This window comes from Chiloscyllium punctatum, chromosome 44 (assembly GCF_047496795.1).
Source record: "Chiloscyllium punctatum isolate Juve2018m chromosome 44, sChiPun1.3, whole genome shotgun sequence".
Classification (NCBI taxonomy): domain Eukaryota; kingdom Metazoa; phylum Chordata; class Chondrichthyes; order Orectolobiformes; family Hemiscylliidae; genus Chiloscyllium; species Chiloscyllium punctatum.
Window position 1 is genome coordinate 45,873,091 of NC_092782.1, and position 18,359 is coordinate 45,891,449.

General features: G+C 40.4%; 1 protein-coding gene across 1 annotated transcript in view; it reads right to left on the bottom strand.

Annotated features, from left to right (window-relative positions):
* The window catches only part of snd1 (staphylococcal nuclease and tudor domain containing 1), an 868,653-nt gene that overhangs the window by 92,427 nt on the left and 757,867 nt on the right, over nt 1-18,359 (bottom strand). Inside the window, exon 19 of the mRNA XM_072562814.1 lies at nt 9,943-10,066. Coding sequence (XP_072418915.1) covers nt 9,943-10,066 — 124 coding nt within the window. The remainder of the gene's footprint in view (nt 1-9,942; nt 10,067-18,359) is intronic.

An 18,359-nucleotide genomic window follows, 5' to 3' on the forward strand; every position in this document is an offset into this window, starting at 1 on the left:
CAAAAACAAAATCTCTTCCACTTTTCCGTATAAAATGTTATTCGCCCACAGGTATCTATGCAGAGATAAACATTAGAATTATTTGAGATACTTTTGGATGTTCCAATGCAAAATCTTTCTGAATGAATCAAGCAAAGTGGTCAAAAAGACCTTCAACCATCTTTCTCATGAAAACAGGTGGGTGATATTCCATGATAACTTGTGTGAAGAGCTACCCAAAGATGCTCTACAGAGGTATAATCAGACATAAATGATCGTGAACAAAATAAAATGCTTTGTTTGAAGTGCAACTAAAAAAAAGGTCAAAAAGTTTGATTTTAAAGAGGACAAATATAGAAAAATAGAAGGGATAGATAAAGTAACTGAGAGCTTTGGACCCATACAACTGGGGGCCATAAATCAGGGAAATGGGGTTGAAGGAAGCTAAGAAAATGTTTTAGGTTTAAATAAGTTGCAGACATTGGGAAAGTGAGACCATAAAGAAACTTAAAAACTAGGAAAATAATTTAAATTTTGAGATAGAGAGATCAGGAATTGAGGCTCCTATGGTGTATGGGGATAATTCGTGATCAGGTGTGGAGCCATTCCAGGGCAGAGGGTTTTGGTTTTGGGTATGTAAGAGGCTGGTAGAGGCATAGTTGAGGGGGTTTGTGGTAAATATGTGGTCAGTTCAATTGTTACTTACTTAGGGAGTTAGACTATATATCAAGTAGCATAGCTTTTCCCGAATAACTATTTAATTAATTTCAGCAATTAAATGTAAACTTGTGAGGGTTCCAGGTATGGAGGAACTTCCTGCAGAAAACTACATTTCTTGGGCAACTCCTTCAGAATGTGCTATGATGAGGGCTCTACAGGGTCCCCATGTGCACCTCTGATTTATGCTGGAATAATGTAGGCCAGCAGAAAATGTAGACCAATTTTCTTGAAATATTCAGATCACTTGTGCTTTATTTTCAAAAACTTCAAGGTCATTCAAAGTAGTAACAGCAGCAGCAACAGAGTGAAGGTAAGCAAACATGGGTGTAAATAGCAGCAGTAGGATAAATACTTGAGGTGAAGAGTCGAGACTAAAGTCAGTCCAAGCAACAACTGGGTTGTTATGGTGGATGGTTTTAACTTCCCCTATATTGATTGGGGATCCCTCAGGCTTTTTTTGAAACAATATGTAAATAGCCCAACTAGGAAAGGGCCATACTAGACCTGGCATTCGGAAAGGAACCTGGTCAGGTTATCAAAGTTTCAGTGGGGGGAGCATTTCAGGAAGTTGCCATACATGACAGAGTGGCATGGTGGCTCAGTGGTTAGCACTGTTGCTTCTCAGTGTCAGGGACTGAGGTGCAATCCCACTTTTGGGCAACTGTGTGTTGGTCTCCTCCAGGTGTTCTAGTTTCCTCCTAAAGTCCAAAGATTTGCAAGTTTGATGGATTAGTGATGGGAAATGCAGTTACGAGGATAGGGTAGGGCATGAGATACTCTTCAGAGGTTTGGTGTGGACTCAATGGCCAAATAGCCTGCTTCCATGCTGTAGGGATTCTTCAATTCTCTAAATTTTAAGTTACTTACAGATAAGGATAAGTGCCACCCTTGGGTGAAAGTACTAAACTGAGGGATGGCTAACTACCACGTCATTATGCAGGAACTGGGAAATGTAGATTGGGGAGGCTATTTGATGGTAAATCATATCTGGCATATGGGAATCTTTTAAAGATCATTTGATTAGAGTTCAGGACCACCATGTTCTTGTGAAAATAGGGTCAAGAATAGCAAGATTGGGAACCTTCGATGACAAGAATAGTTTAGAGATTAGTCAAAAAGGAAAAGGAAGCATACTTAAAATTTAGGAAACTGATGACAGACGGAACCCTCAAAGAATACAAAGCTAGCTGAAAATAATTCAAAGAAGTAATTAGGAGGCTAAAAAGAGCCATGGAATATCTCTGGCAACAGATTAAGAAAAATCCCAAGGCATTTTATACATATGTAAGGAGCAAGAGGTTGGCTGTGGAAAGGATGCGCCCACTCAAGGACAAAGTGTGGAACCAGAGGAAGTGGATGAAGTCCTTAAGGAATATCTTATATCAGTATTCACAAAGGAGAAGGACATGGTGGATGGTGAGTCTTGGGAGGGCTATGTTGATATTCTAGGGCATATCAATATAAAAGAGGAAGAGATGTTGGGCGTTTTGAAAAGTATTACGGTAGACCTTCCCCGAGACTTGAAGGAATTTGTCCTAGATTACTGAGGGAGGCAGGTGAGAAAATTACTGGTCAAGATTCTGAGGGATAGTACTTACTCAGATTTGGAAAAGTATGGATCTCTTAGTGATAGGTGGCATGGCTTTGTGTAGGGAAGGTCGTGCCTCACAAACTTTATTTGGAGTTTTTTGAGGAAGTGACAAAAATAACTGATGAGGGTAGGGCAGTAGATGTTGTCTATACAGGTTTTAGTAAGATCTATGACAAAGTCCCTTATGACAATGTAATACAAAAGATGAAGTCACATGGGATCCACAGTAAGATGGATACAGAAGTAGCTTAGTAATACAAGACAGAGAATATTGGTAGAAGGGTTTTTCTTTGATTGAAGATTTGTGACTCGTGGTGTTCCACAGAGATCAGTGTTGTTACCTGTTATTTGTAATATGTATAAATAGTTTGGAGCAGAATGTAGGTGGCCTGATTAGTAAGCTTGTGGACGACACTAAATTTGAGGAAGCTGTGAACAGTGAGAATGATTGTCAGTGGATACAGCAGGGTATAAATAGTGTAGTGATTGTAATGAGGTTAACCGGTAAACATCATAGAATAGGAGTTCCCTGATTGGGGCTATTGACCTGGTTCAGGTAGGGAATCCTGACTGACAGATATAAACAAAGAGTGCCAGAGTTCTCTCTGAGGAAACAGAGTGGTATCAAGTGCTATGCATGTGTAAATGAAGGGTGATTTGATGACAGGATGCTGGCTTCTGTGGAGTTATTTCAGATAGGTTGGAGACTTGGGTGGAGAAGTGACAGATGGAGTTTAATCTGGAAAAACATAAGGTAATGCATTTTGGAAGATCGAATACACAAGGGAAGTATGCAATAAGTGGCAAAACCATTAGAAGCATTCACAAATAGAAGGACATAGTGTACAGGTCTACAGTGCCTTGAAAGTGGGAACCTAAGTGGATAAAATTATCAAGAAGTCATATTGCATGCCTGCCTTTACTATTTGGGGGATACAGCATTAAAGTTGGCAAGTCATATTCTAGCTGCATAGAACTTTATTTTGGCCACGTTTGGAATATTTTGTGCAGTTTTGGTCGCAATACTACCAGAAGGATATGGAGGCTTTGTAGAGGATAGAGGAAGTTTGCCAGGATGTTGCCTAATTTGGATGGTATTAGCTATGAAGAGATATTGGACAACTTTGTTTGTTTTCACTTGACAGGCCAACCTGACAGAAGACTACAAAATTATGAGAGACGTGTGATATTAGCGAGGGTCTTTTCCCAGTATTCAGAGATTTTTTTCCCCCCCAAGATAGAAATGTTAATTACTAGGGGACATAGGTTTAAGATAAAAGGGGTGGAAATTTAAAGGAGATGTGAAAGGCAAGTTGCTCCCCCCCAGAGTATGGTAAATGCCTAAAATGCACTGCAAGAGGTGGTGGTGAAGGCAGATACAATAGCAATATTTAAAAGGTATCTTAGCAGATACATAAATAGGCAGGGATTACAGATTGCAAAGAGGCAAAAGGTTTTTAGTCTAGAAAGACTTCATGTGTTGGTACAGTCTTGATGGGCCAAAAGGGCCCTGCTCCAGCACTGTCCTTTTTTTTGTTCTTTGAAGTGACTGTAATACAAGAATAAAAGCATGCCGTTTAATCCTGATGTCATGTCATGACTGATCTGACAAATTACTTTCACTGCTAGCCATCCACACTCCTTAAGTGCATTTCGTTGTCTGGAAATGACAGATCCTGCAGGTGGTCTGCACTTCTGCCTGAAAATTTAAAATCCAATAAGGGGGAGATTCAATGTTTGTTTATGCAAACTTAGCTTCCAAACATATAAACATTCCATACAATGCTTTCAGTTGAATGAATGATTCAAGGAATCCATTGGTCTATTGCAAGTAAGGTGATTCACTTAAAATTGCAAGGAATTAATACTTCTCCTGACAATTAATCAGGGATGACACCAATAACTTTACACTAAACAGATATTAACATGTGAAACCACCCTCTGTTTACAGCACCTATCTGTCTTCAGCCCCACATATTGCTGCTTTGCAAATGCACTTGCTGTTACGTACAGTATAGGGAAATTTAACCTGCACCTTTGAAGAAGTCACACAAGATTCAGAATGTAAACTATTTCTTTCTTCACATGTGCTGTCAGACGTGCTGAATTTTCCCAGTATTCTCTGTGCTTGCTTCAGATTTCTAGCATCTACAGTATTTTGCTTTCACAACCACCAGGTTATGCACAGGAAGTTTCCACAAACAAGGCGAATGACCAGATAATCTTTTTCTGAGGAATAAATGGTGGCTTGGACAGGGATAGAACTATCTTCCATTTCATTAAAAAGGTACCATGGATTATTTCACATCACCTCAGAAGTTAGGTGGCACCTTAGCTTCATATCTTATCTGTAACACAGGACATCCAACAGTGCAACAATCCTAGAATATCGCATTTAAGTGCTGTCTGAGATACGTGCTCAATGTTTGAGTGGGGATTGTATCAAGAATCTTCTGACACAGAGCTGGGACTACTATTATTAAGTCAAGGTTAATACTTATTAACTTTAGGCATTGTGTTGAGTGGTCATCAAAAAGAATCCAAAATAATTATCCATCATACCCAAGAAAAAACAAAGGTAACATCTCAAAAGGAGCCAAATGGTCTACTGTGACTACGCCAGCTGAAAAAAATCAATCGAGCTCCACTTAGAGCTTTTGGTCAATATAGGTGCATTTCCACCAATGTAGGTTTCGACCTCCAGCACATTTATAGACGGTGAGGCTGAGGCCACCACCTCATCTGAGTGAAAGTGAGGACTGCATATGCTGGAGAGTCAGAATCGAAAAGTGTGGTGCTGGAAAGACACAGCAGGTCAGGCAGCATCAGAGGAGCAGGAGTCGACATTTCGGGCATAACCCTTCACATTCCCGTACTTTTCCAGCAGCATGCTTTTCAACCCCCACCTCCCCTCTGGAAGACAAGAAATTCCCCAGGACTGTCATAGTATGGATGACCTTTCCTTTTGCTCTTTCACTTTCATTCCTTAAAACCTATTAACATTTTTAATTTTTTCCAATTCTTACAAAGGGTAATGAATCCAAAATATCAATCTTGTTTCTCTTTCCACTGATCTCAACTCTCCTGCTGAGCATTTCAAGCATTTTCTGTTCTATTTCTGATTTCCAGCAAAGAATGACAGTTTGCTTTTGATTTCTGCAGGCTTGTGATAGATTAGATTCCCTCCAGTATGGAAACAGGCCCTTTGGCCAAACAAGTCCAGACCGACCCACCAAACAATAGCCCACCCTACCCTATATTTACCTCTGACTAATGGATCTAACACGATAGGCAATTTAGCATGGCCGATTCACCTGAAGGAAATACACGCAGACCTGGGGAGAATGTGCAAACTCCACACAGACAGTCACCGGATGGTGGAATCAAACCCGGCTCCCTGGCGCTGTGAGGAAGCAGTGCTAACCACTGAGCCACTGTGCCGCCCACAGTGATTGGGATGCTTGCATATCTCACCTTAAAAATATTTTTGTTACAGTTTAGCACAGAGCTCATACTAAAAACAACAGCTTCAGTTGAAAAGAATGCTGTCAGCCTACAAAGGGTAACATATTTTTGGGACTGAGCCATTATTTCTAAAAGGTATAATAAAGGGAGACTGACATGTTTAACAGCATCTCTTGGTTATGGTAGTGATCCCAGGGGTTTATTAGGATTGAATTTATAGATAAGTATTATCATTAGGCAAATTCATCTGTAAACAGGGCATACCATGGAGGTCTAGATGTACTTAATATAGAAGAATAGAAATGGATAGTACAATGATAAGGCCCTGAAAGGTGGAAAAGACCCTTGCTAATATCACAACATAGTGAGACAGAAAGTTCACAATGCAATTAAAAATGTCAGGAATAGGTGAAGAGGAGACAGGGAAAGAGAACATAATGAGCCTGGCTGCTTTTTAAGTACATTTTCAACAACTTGTGCTCCAGAACTAACCACGCCCCAACCAAGCAATTTAAAGTACATGTGCGTTACCTGACAATGTAGAAAATTTCACACATTTGCCCCGTCCAAAAAACAAACACAACCTAACCAATTACCTCCCCATTAATGCATCTTGATCATCAGCAAAGTGATAGAAGGGATTGTCGATAGTGCAATGATGTGGCACTTAGTCAACAATCACCTGCTCACCGTGGCTCAGTTCCTGGATTCATTACTGTACAGCCTTCGTCCAAACATGGATATAATAACGGAATTCCAGAGATGAGGTGACACTGTTTTTTGATATCAAGACAATTGCACATCATGAAACCCTGGTAAAACAGACGGTAACTTTGTTTCAGCATACCACTGTAGGCATTGTTCAGGCTAGCTACTGGCTGCTGCTATCTTCAGCTGCTTCATCAATGACCTTCCTTCCATCATAAGATCAGAAGTGAGAATGTTTATTAATGACTGCAAAAATATTCATCACCATTTGTGACTCCTCATATACCGAAGCAGACTATGTTCATGCACAGCAAAACCTGGCTTGGGATGACAAGCATCATTCATGCCATACAAATGCCAGGCAATGACCATCTCCAAAATGAGAGAATGCAACCATCTTCCCATGATATTCAATGGCACTACTATCACTGAATGGCCAGTCAGCAATATCCTGGAATTCACATTGACCAGAAACTGAACTGGACCAGCAATATAAATAATGTTGATATATATGTTAAAGGCAGAGAATTCAGTGTACACTCAACTCCTGTCTCCTCCATGCCTGTCTGCAAGGTATAAGCCAAGGGTGTGATGAAATACTCTTCATTTGCCTGGATGGGTGCAGCTCCAACAAAATTCCAGCAGCTTGATGCCACCTGGAATAAAACAACCCACTGTCTAGCATCCCATTTCCCATTTAAACAGTTACTTCCCCTACTACTAGTGCACAGTAGCAGGCAGTGACATGATACACTGCAGCAACTCACCATTGCTCCTTTGAAGCACCTTTTAATTCTGCAATTTCGATCACTAAGTGTGGAGTTTGCATGCACCCCCATTGTCTGTGTAGGTTTCCTCTGGATGCTCTGATTGTCTCCCACAGTCCAAAGATGTGCAGCTCAGGTGAACTGGCCATACTACATTGCCTATAGTGTCAAGGGATGTGCATGGAAATGCCATATGAAATGCAAGGATGGGGGGAGGGGTCTAGATGGGCTGATTGGACTCGATAGGCTGAATGGCCCACCCTCCACCTTGTAGGGATTCTATGACCTGGAAGGACTACAGTGCAGATGTTGGGAACATCACTCCTGTAAGTTCACTTCAAAGAATCATATTGCTGTCCCTTCAGTGTTGCTGGGTCAAAATCCTGGCATTCCCTTTGTAACAGCATTTTGGTGTACCTACACTACATGGATTGCAGTGGTTCAAGGTAATGACTCTCTATCACGTTCTCAAGGGTAATTTTGTGATGGGTAATACATTCAGCAATACCCACATTTCACGAATGAATATAAAAACATATGGAGTAATTATCCACTATGTATATGCTACAGTGCATGTTTAGACATGGACATTGATGTCAGCAGGCTGCGACAGAGCAGGCCTCACTAATCAACTGCAAATGCTTGATTACATCACTGTATTGTACCTGCACTGTTGTTAGCATCATTGCCTGTGCTATTGACAAGGGTGCTGGGGAGGCAAAGATACAGACACAGTCTGTGTGGGAGTACAGTCAAAGTTTACCAGGGTTTCATGATGTGCAATTGTCTTGATAGCAAAAACAGTGTCACCTCATCTCTGGAATTCCGTTATTATATCCATGTTTGGACGAAGGCTGTACAGTAATGAATCCAGGAACTGAGCCACGGTGAGCAGGTGATTGTACAGAGGGGAATGGCAGCACCAGGATCAGGGAAGCCAGCCTGTTTCTCCATTTTGTGCCTTTGTATTTTGTAAGAACAGACTCGCTGATGATTTCTGCGACCTATTAATGATCATGGCATTCTTTGTTCACATGTGCAGTCTTTGTACCATCTACCTATAGGCAGTGTTTATACAAGTCACATGTTGGACATAGGTTGCTGACTCCTGTGACATGTTACATGCAGCTAAGGCAATAAAACTACTATTTTACTATAAAAAGACAGATGCAAAATAAAACAATTATAATTTGGCTTTCTTGGAGTGAGTAAACATACGTTATGCAAGCTTTGTATTTTAGGTGGTAACAGCCTAGTACGAGCAAATTCTCTTATCATTGACAGTCATGTCTTTGGCTGCCTGTGTAATTAGCTGTGTTGGCCTGGTCTAAAATTTTTCTCTCAATTAATATCATTGAAAAAATTAAGTAGTCATCACATTACTGTTGACGGAACCTTACTGGACACCAACTGGCTGCTGTTCTTCCTAGTCATTTACCTCTTTACCTTTAACTTCTCTTCAAAACCTACGTAACTGATCCTTCGGTATTCTGACATAGTTTGGTGCCAAATTTTATCTGAAAACATGCTGGTGATATGCCTTGGGGCATATTACAATGTTAAAGGGGCGGAAATAAATGTAAGCCATAATTATCCCGTTTGTATTGGGGTCACTTCACCATCACACTGGGCACAAATGCTGGTTAAAGTGTCACAGTAAGTCTGTATACATGCAGGTTTTGACAAAGCCTCTGGGATTAAGGTCAAACTTGAGTGCAGATCATAGGGTTAAAGGCAGGATTCCTGGCAGTGTGGAAGAGGAGGATCTTGGGTTCCACGTTAATAGATCCCTCAAATTTGCCACCTAAGTTGATAGGATTGTTAAGGCGGCTTATGGTGTGTTGGCTTTCGTTAACAGGGGTTTGAGTTTAAGACATGCGAGGTTATGCTGCAGCTCTATAAAACCTTGTTTAGACAACACTGGAATATGGTGTTATAGGAAGGATGTGGAAGTTTTACAGAGGGTGCAGATGAGATTTACCAAGATGCTGCCTGGACTGGAAGGCATGTCTTATAAAAAAAGGTTGAGGGAGCTAGGGCTTTTCTCCTTGGAGTGAAGGAGGATGAGCGGTAGCTTGATAGAGGTGTACAGGATGATGAGAGACATAGATAGAATGGATAGCCAGAGACTTTTCTCAGGGTGGAAATGGCTATCATTGGGGGGGCGCCATCACTTTAAGGTGATTGTAGGAAGGTTTAGGAGAGATCTCAGAGGTAGGTTCTTTACACAGAGTGGTGGGTGTGTGGAATGCACTGCCAGCAGTGGTAGTAGAATCGGATATGTTAGGCACATTTAAGCGACTCTTGAATAGGCAATTGGATGGTAGTAAAATGTAGGGTACGTAGGATAGTTTGATCTTAGAGTAGGATAAAAGATTATCACAATACTGAGGGCCAAAGGGCCTGTACTGTGCTGTATTGTTCTATGTTAAGGAAGTCTTGTAGCAGATTGAAAAGGCAATTGCAGCAAACAGTGCAGTTCGTTCACATGTCTTAGATTGATAGGTTACAGCTGTCCTTATATTGCAACCTACCAGACAGGGCACAAAAGACTTCAATTAAATAACTTTCCTATAACTATTGTTAAAGGGATTGATGATAAATCTATTCTATCTTGCTTTCAGGAAATTACAGCCTGGCAGAAGAAATTATCTGCTTTGCTCTTTTTACACAAGAACAAAGAAGTGACCTTGATGCAATGTGTTTTTTTACCATTCTCCGTCGATGAACTTTGCGATACAGTAGTCTCCGCGGCGGGGTGTGTAGGAGCCTTCCATAGGTGGATGAGCCGCTATCTCACTCCTCATACTCTCCATTAATTTTTCCAGCTGAGTGCCTGCAAGCAAGAACAGGACAAAGGATAATTAGGTTTAGATTTTCACACTGGCACCTTAATTAACACCTCACCACAGTTTTACAGCATTCCAACAAGAGTTGCACAGAAAAATGAAGTAACAGTGAGGAATACTCAATGAGTAACATATGAATCACCTTCAGAAAGTTTGAAGGAACAACCCTGTTTCTAAAATCATGTGAACAAGATTCAAACTAACAACGTTAAAAATCACACAACACCAGGTTATAGTCCAACAGGTTTAATTGGAAGCACACTAGCTTTCGGAGCGACGCTCCTTCATCAGGTGATTGTGGATGGCTCGATTGTAACACAGAATTTATAGCAAAAATTTGCAGTGTGATGTAACTGAAATTATACATTGAAGAATTGATTGCCTGTTAAGCCTTTTATCTGTTAGAATACAGTGATAGCTTCACTTCTTTCATGTGTAAATCACAAAACCCTTTTTTTTAAAAAAGTTGCATTCTTGGGTTAGCTGTTAACAATGGTGATAGCTAGACAATATGTTAAAGGTGTTAGCCCCTTGTGTTCTCTGTCTATGACCTGATGTTTAGATTGATTCCAATCTAAAAAGTGAGATAACAGAGTTTTACATAAATTCATGCAGTTTTTGAGCTCAGAGTTCTACATGAATGTATGCAGTTTTTGAGCAAAGTGCAATGTAACTCTGCAAGTACAAAAAAATTCACCACACAAAATATATGTGTGCATGTGGGTCTTTGTCTGTCTGGGGTGGGGGTTGAGAGTGTGAGAAAGTGTGTGTGTGTGAGTGCAGAGTATCTTAAGTCTGTGAGGAGGTGCATGTGTGGGATTGTGTGTGTGCGTGGGTGCGTGGGTGTGTGTGCGTGGGTGCGTGGGTGTGTGTGCGTGGGTGCGTGGGTGTGTGGGTGTGTGTGCGTGGGTGTGCGTGGGTGCGTGCGTGGGTGTGTGTGTGTGCGTGCGTGGGTGCGTGCGTGGGTGGGTGTGTGTGCGTGCGCGTGTGCACGTAGTGTATCTCCGAATCATGACAAACTAACAACATTTATTTTGGAAAATTGCATTTCATTTTCTTTGAAAGAGAAAATGTCATTTTCCAACATTATTTATGTGGAAATCAAAATCAGCAAGAGAGAAAATACAACCACAATGCCTTCAGTCAAAATCATGCAAAATTATTTGCATTCTCAGTTTAATTTCAAAATAAACGCATACAACTGCAAAGCAGCTGAAACCATAATTAGTTGAAGAACAAAAGAAATAATCTATTTGAAATCTATGGTCTCAAAAAGGGTAAAAAGTTGTTGATATGTATAATTTCTACGCAGGAAAATATTGGAATAAGCTTAATTGACAGAATGGACTCTGTCAATTCTAATGGCTCAGTCAGTAAAACCACCGAGCACTATTGGTGTTCCACATACTTCAAATCAGCTTAAGTATCTTGAAAGTCCCATTCCAAAACTCAAAGAATGATACAACACAGATCCTGAGCCAGATTTTGAAGAAATAGTCAATTAGTTCCTCTGTTCTTTTCCAATAAGCCTGCATTCATTAAATCCTTCAAATAATTATCCCTTTCCTTTTTGAAAGATAGCAATTCAGATTATAATAGCTCATGGTAAACACTTTGTTCTTTATCTCACCTCTAGTTCTTTTACCAATGACCTTCAGACATTAATGACCACTGATTGTCAATGCAACTGCAAGTGAAAATAGCTTCTCCTTATTTACTCAACAAAACCTTTCATGGTTTTGAACACCTCTCATTCAGTCTCCCTTAAAATTTATTTACTCTAAAAAACACTATCTTTTCTAACCTATCCATGCAAGTCCTTCATGCCCGTAGCCTCTAGTACTAAATTCCCTCTGCATCCTCTTCCAGGCCTTGACATCATCCCAAAAATCCTGATCACTGTTTATTATTAGTTTGTCCCCCTTTACAGGGTCGGGCTGGGCTTTGATTACTCCTTGCTACCAAATACCTCATTTTTCTTGTTTTGTGTAGGTGCACTGAAGCTAACAGAGAGGTGATAATTGCTACCTCAATTCAGATTAGCTAACTCAAAATATATCAGTCATTGAACATGGGATGATTTGTATGGGTTAGCAGCACACAAAACCCATATTCAACAAGTCATCTGGGAGCTTGTGATCCATGGATTAATTTAAGTCCTGATCTTAGAGTTTCTTTTTAATACAAAGAAAATTTTATTCAGCCAAATTGGAGTCAAGAATAAAAACGGTGGCAAAGCATTTCATGTTAATCAGGGATAGCTTCCTCTGCATCACAAGCTCCAACTCATTTGCATTACCTCATATTTGAAGAACATAACCAATACCAGCAACAAAAAAGTGTAACTACCCTCAAGATAAGCTGAGCCACTATTCTTCAATAGCAAGAGCACAAATTTAAAACTCAGACTGTGCCAGAGAATCCTTAGTTCTTGCTCAATGGAATCACCAACTTGTACAGCAATCTAGAACATTAACAAGATAACAGCAATTCCCTCCTGTTGTGATAAGAATTTAAGAAAGATACCCTAATAAGCAAATAACTAAGTTATCGAATATATGAGCATTTCACGGTCTAGCGTTCAGCTATGAGAGAGAAGTTTAGCTTTGTTTGCCTGAAAAAACAGTTGCTAAATCTTTCAAACTTGTTTATGTGAATGCAACCACCAAGTGGAACAATGCATCCACATGGCAGGCAGAGTGTGTTGTGGCCAATTGACATCACTGGTTCTGTTTGTGCATACAATGGTAGACATTTTATTGTTGGTCTTTAGCATCTGGTCAAGGGCGAGTGGAGAAGTGGATAGGACAGGAGGTAACAGGCACACCAGTGGTCCCTTCAGCTGCAGAAAGGACCCTTCCTACTTGCTCCAACACTTTTGAGGGTCCGCATCCTAGCCTGGTAAGGTCAATGGCATATGCGCATGTAGACGCTTTCTATGGCCTGTTTCAGCCAACAGACATTCATGATCTATGTCTGTGGATGCCTGAGTTGTTTTAACATCATAGGTAATTACTCCTCATCTTTATCTGGTGAATAATCCATGAACATATCTTCAAACAAATTGAACAAAAGTTTGGTTTATCAGTCCTAGTTTGGGATTGGTTAAGTTAGCTGTTCCCAATTTTTTCCAATGACACTCCATTTCGAGACTTGAAAATCATTGCAACCCTTCTAGTGAGATCTTAGAACACAAAATGGGTTGGGACAGGACATCTGGGAGAGTGGAGGTAAGTGGAGTCAAAGTGGAGACGTGTTTGTTATAACTCAGTAAAAGCTATACAGTGGCCATCGATCCCTTGGCACTTGTGGTCTCAAAACATCTGCTCACGATCTCAGTTGCAGTCTTGACCTCAACTTTGATGTTAAGCAAACATAGAGCCACAGTTTCAAAACAAAAGAAGTGAGAAGGGAAAAAAAAATCCTCCAAGGCATTCAGTAAAGGCAAATTCCTCTCTTCTGAAATAGTCTTTTGGTTGAAGTATTCTGGGAACCTAATAAGGTTTTCATACCTCAGTATTTTGAGTACTATGTGAAACCTGAAAAGCTCAATGATGCTTATTTTCCAAGGACATGGAACCAGCTTAATTTCCAACCAAATCAAAACCTTATTTTGATGACTTTCCATCAGTCAATGGCTGTTAGTCAATTTGATTTAGTTGAGAGGAAACCCAGTGATCTGTGAGAAATAATCACATTGTATGCTTTGTTTTCAGACTCTGGCAAATAAGAGTTTCTTTACATCCATTTAAAAACTGTCGTATTGTGTTTGGGATTAAGTTTCAATTCAGATTATAGTTCAGATGTTAATTTGTGTTTGCCATTTGTTTTAAGAATAAGGTTGTTATAATAATGGATTAGTTTGAATTCATTTAAAAAATTTAACGAAAGCCTAGTTATTCTGGATAGCGATACAATAGAGAAGCAGTTTGCTGCTGTGACGATTAAATCAATACATAAATAGAATGACTGGAGGAGTAGTGGGGCTGGACACATTCATAACAGATTCACAGAACCAACTGTTTGCTGAGTCACTTGTGCCATTGAAGGTAGACATCAACTTTTGTTTGGACAAAAGACAAGATAGAGGGTTGCAAATTGGCAACAAAGAGTGAGAAATAAAAAATAATGAAGATCAGCAAAAAAATGCAAGAGAAACTTAAGGGGTGGTGCAATAGCAGACTTCGATCTTGTAAGACAAAGCTTTGCACTCTGGTTTGTTTAGTGTGACTCAGGAGCACTTAAAAACCAAAAGCCAACAAATCCCAAGAAGCTAACAGTCTACAGTTCTAAAAGAACTGATTGGAAAAACAGCAGATGAACTAAGCATGATTTTCTAAGAACTCTAAATCTTTCTTAGTAGGTCGGCCACAGCTCTATGGGGGACAATTACATTCAACCTTTTCTGCTCAATTCAATTGTTTGTAAGAGGCCTTTAATTGGGTTCTGGCAAACTCATATGTATTTACTCATTTCCCTTCAGACCACAGGTTTTGTTCAGCTTCTTGTATTAGGACATAAATAAAAACTTTGAAATGACTTTGGGATAGCGTAGGGGACGAGCTGAGAATAGTTCACAGGTCAGCGCAACATTGAGGGCCAAAGGGCCTATTCTGCACTGTATTGTTCTATGTTCTAACTCCATAAAAGCCAGTATCCTGTCAAAGTGACCCTTTATTTACATATGCATAAAAACTTGACATTGATCCAGTTAGAGCAGAACCATCTCCTCTTTGTATCTGTCAGCCAGGTCTCCCTGATTGGACCACCTTAACAGCCCTAATCAGGGAACTCATATTGTACAAGATGCACTTGGCTAACATCATTACAGACTGCATTGCTTACGTATATTTTCAACAGGATGAAGACTCCTCCAAAAGTTAGCACTCAATGCTAGAGGTGTCTCCATGTTTGCTCGGAACATCCCAAAATAATGACTTAAGTGTCATCTCTCCTATAAGAAATACAGCAGCTAATTTGCACATAGCAAGATGCACCCACCACTAAACTTAAATAAAGAACTGAGGATGCTGGAGATATTAAACAAAAACTGGCAAAATTCAGCTGCTCTGATAGTATCTGTAAGAGGAAAACAGGATTAATGTTTTAAGCCTAGTGACTCTTCATCAAAACTGCTAGCAGCTGGGGAAAACTGCTGAATGCGCTTATGCATAAAATGAAGACTGGCTGTACTGAAAGTAACCCATATAATCTGATCCTACACCTTAGGAGTAGGTGAGAATAGGTGACTGCGTTAAAAGCAACCTATGACATAACAGGACCCGGTGTGGGGTGGGTAAAAAAAAAAATGGAACGATAAAATTGGGGTCTAAAGTTATTGAACCCGATGTTGGGTTTAGAGGCTGCAGGGTCACCAAGTGGAAAATAAGATGTTGTTCTTTAAGCTAATACAGAGGCTAACTGGAACACAGCAGCAAGCATGTGACAGGAATGTTGCCATTGCGGTGTGTTGAAGTGGCAGGCAACTGGCATTCTTGTTTGAGCAGTGTCAGAGCGTCTTTTATAACCAATGAAGCAGCATGCAAGTACTGTGGTTAATGTCTCACCTGAAAAACAGCAATTCAGACAGTGTGCAGCACTGGGAATATCAGTCCGGTTTAGGTGCTCATGTTGCTGAAGTGGTATTTGAATCCACAACCCATCTAACTCAGAGGCAAGAGAGCTACCCGCAGAGTCATGGCCGATAAATAATTTTAGGTTTTGCATATTCAAACTGTCAATGCAGTATGATGATATTGTTACAGATCTTGTTTTCCCCTAAAGTGGGGGTGGCCCAATTACCAAACGACCCATTAAACTTTAGCATTGCAGCCCATGAAATTCAAGCAACTTGACCTATTTGCATTTTTAAATTCATTCATGGGATGAGGGTGTTGCTGGCTAGGCTTTATTGACTATCCCTATTTGCCCTGAGGTCAGATAAAGTGATCCACGTTGCTGGGGGTCTGGAGTCACATGTCAGCCAGACCAGGTAAGGATGGCATATTTCTTTCTCTAAAGGGCATCAGTGAACCAAATGAGTTTTTCCTGATAATCGGCAATGATCATTAGACTCTTAATTCCAGATTTTCAATTATTCAAATGCCACCATCTGCTGTGCTGCGATTTGAATCCAGGTCCTCAGAATATTACCTGGATCTCTGGATTAACAGTCCAGCGATATCACTAGTAAGCTGTCACCTCTCCTGTGAAATCCATATTCTTTGGTTTGTGTTGTTTGAATATTGTGGGACTGGAAAAACACCTGAACTCATCTGCACCTGAAGCACTGTAAGGCGACAAACCAGGTTCTGATAAGTGGGGTTAGATGGGTGGCAAATTTATTTAGAAGACACAGATATAATGGGTTGTATGTCCTGTTTCTATGCTGTAACTTTTAAAAAATGTTTTATACTTCTAGAGGTGAACTGAGAATGACTGCTCTTGATATCAAAGCAGCAGTGTAGAATCGAGGAACCCTATTAAAACGGAGGTCAATGGGAATCAGAGAAAAAAAATTCTCCATCGAGTCACACCTGGCAGAAAGGATGATGATTGTGGTTGCCAGAGATCAATCATCTCAGCCCCAGGATATCACTACAGGAGCCTCTCAGGACAGTGTCTTCGACACATCTTCTGCTGCTTCATCAGTGACCTTCCCTCCATCGTAAGGTCAGAAGTGGGGATGCTCACCGATGGCTGCTCTATATTTGGTGTCTTTCATGACTCCTCAGATTCTTAAGCAGTCTATATTCACATGCAGCAAGACTCAGAAAACATCTAGGTTTAGGCTGATAATGGCAACTAACATTTGAATCGAGAAAAGTGCCACTGGAAAATGCACAGCAGTTCAGACGGACTCTCCAGCATCTGCAGTCCTTACTTTCTCCTAGTTCCTGAAAAATTTGAGTCACGCAAATGCCAATGAATTACCATTTCCAAAAGCGACGTTTGAACTATCATGGATTAACAGCAGCAGTAGAATTATCAACACTGAATCCGTCGTCCTCAACATCCTGGAGGCAACTATTGACCAGAAAAATAACTGGACTAGTAGCATAAATACAGTGGCTACAAGGACAAGTCAGAGGCTTCAAATTCTGCAGTGAGTAACTCAGCTGCTTCATCAGTGACCTTCCCTCCACTGTAAGGTCAGAAGTGGGGATGCTCACCGCTGACTGCTCTACGCTTGGTGCCATTCATGACTCCTCAGATACTTAAGCAGTTTATACTCAGGAAAAAGAACTGGGCTAGTAGCATAAATACAATGGCTACAAGGACAAGTCAGAGGCTTCAAATTCTGCAGTGAGTAATCACCTCCTATCTCCCAAAAGGCTGTCCACCATAGAAGGCATAATTCAAGAATGTGATTAAATAATTTTCATTTAGGGATGAACTGCTCCAATATCATTGGAAAAACTTGACAACATCAAGGCCAAAGTCGCCTGCTTGATGAGCACTATCTATCACCCCAATATTCATTCACTTCACCACCAATGTACAGTGATAGCTGTGTATATTATCAATATAATGCATTGCAGAAATTCACCAAGGGTCTTCAGACAGTACCTTCCAAATTTGTAATCTCTACCATCTGGAGGGACAAGGAGGTTTATGAAATCACAAGGGGCATGGGATAGGGTAAATAGACACTTTTTTTTTCCCTGGGCGAGTCCAGAAGTAGACAGCATAGGTTTAGGTTGAGAGGGGAATAATTTAAAAGGGATCAAAGAAGCAACTTTTTCATGCAGAGGATGGTGTGTGCATGTAACGAGCTGCCAGAGGAAGTGGAGGAGGCTGGTACAAATTTCAACATTTAAAAAGCATCTGGATGGATATATGAAGAGGAAGGGTTTAGAGGGATATGGGGTTAAGTGCTGGGAAATGGGACTAGATTAGTTTAGGATATCTGGTCCGCATGGACAAGTCGGACTGAAGGTTTTGTTTCCGTGCTGTACATCTCTATGACTCTATGACAGTAGAAGCATGGAAACACTAGAACTTCCAAGGTTCCCTCCAAGTCACACACCATACTGGCTTGAAACTATATTGCTGTTCCTTCAATATCAGTGGGTTGAAGTCTTGGAATTCCCTTTATAACAGCACTGAGGATGTCCCAATAAAGTTGCAGTGATTCAATGAGGCAGCGTACCAAGGCAATTAAGGATTAATAAATAAATGCTGAATAAACAAATGTTAAATAAAAGCAATAAATGCTGGAAAGAGCTAGTGACAGAGATAATGAACAAATAAAAAAAATTGAAAACTGCTGGAAAGAGT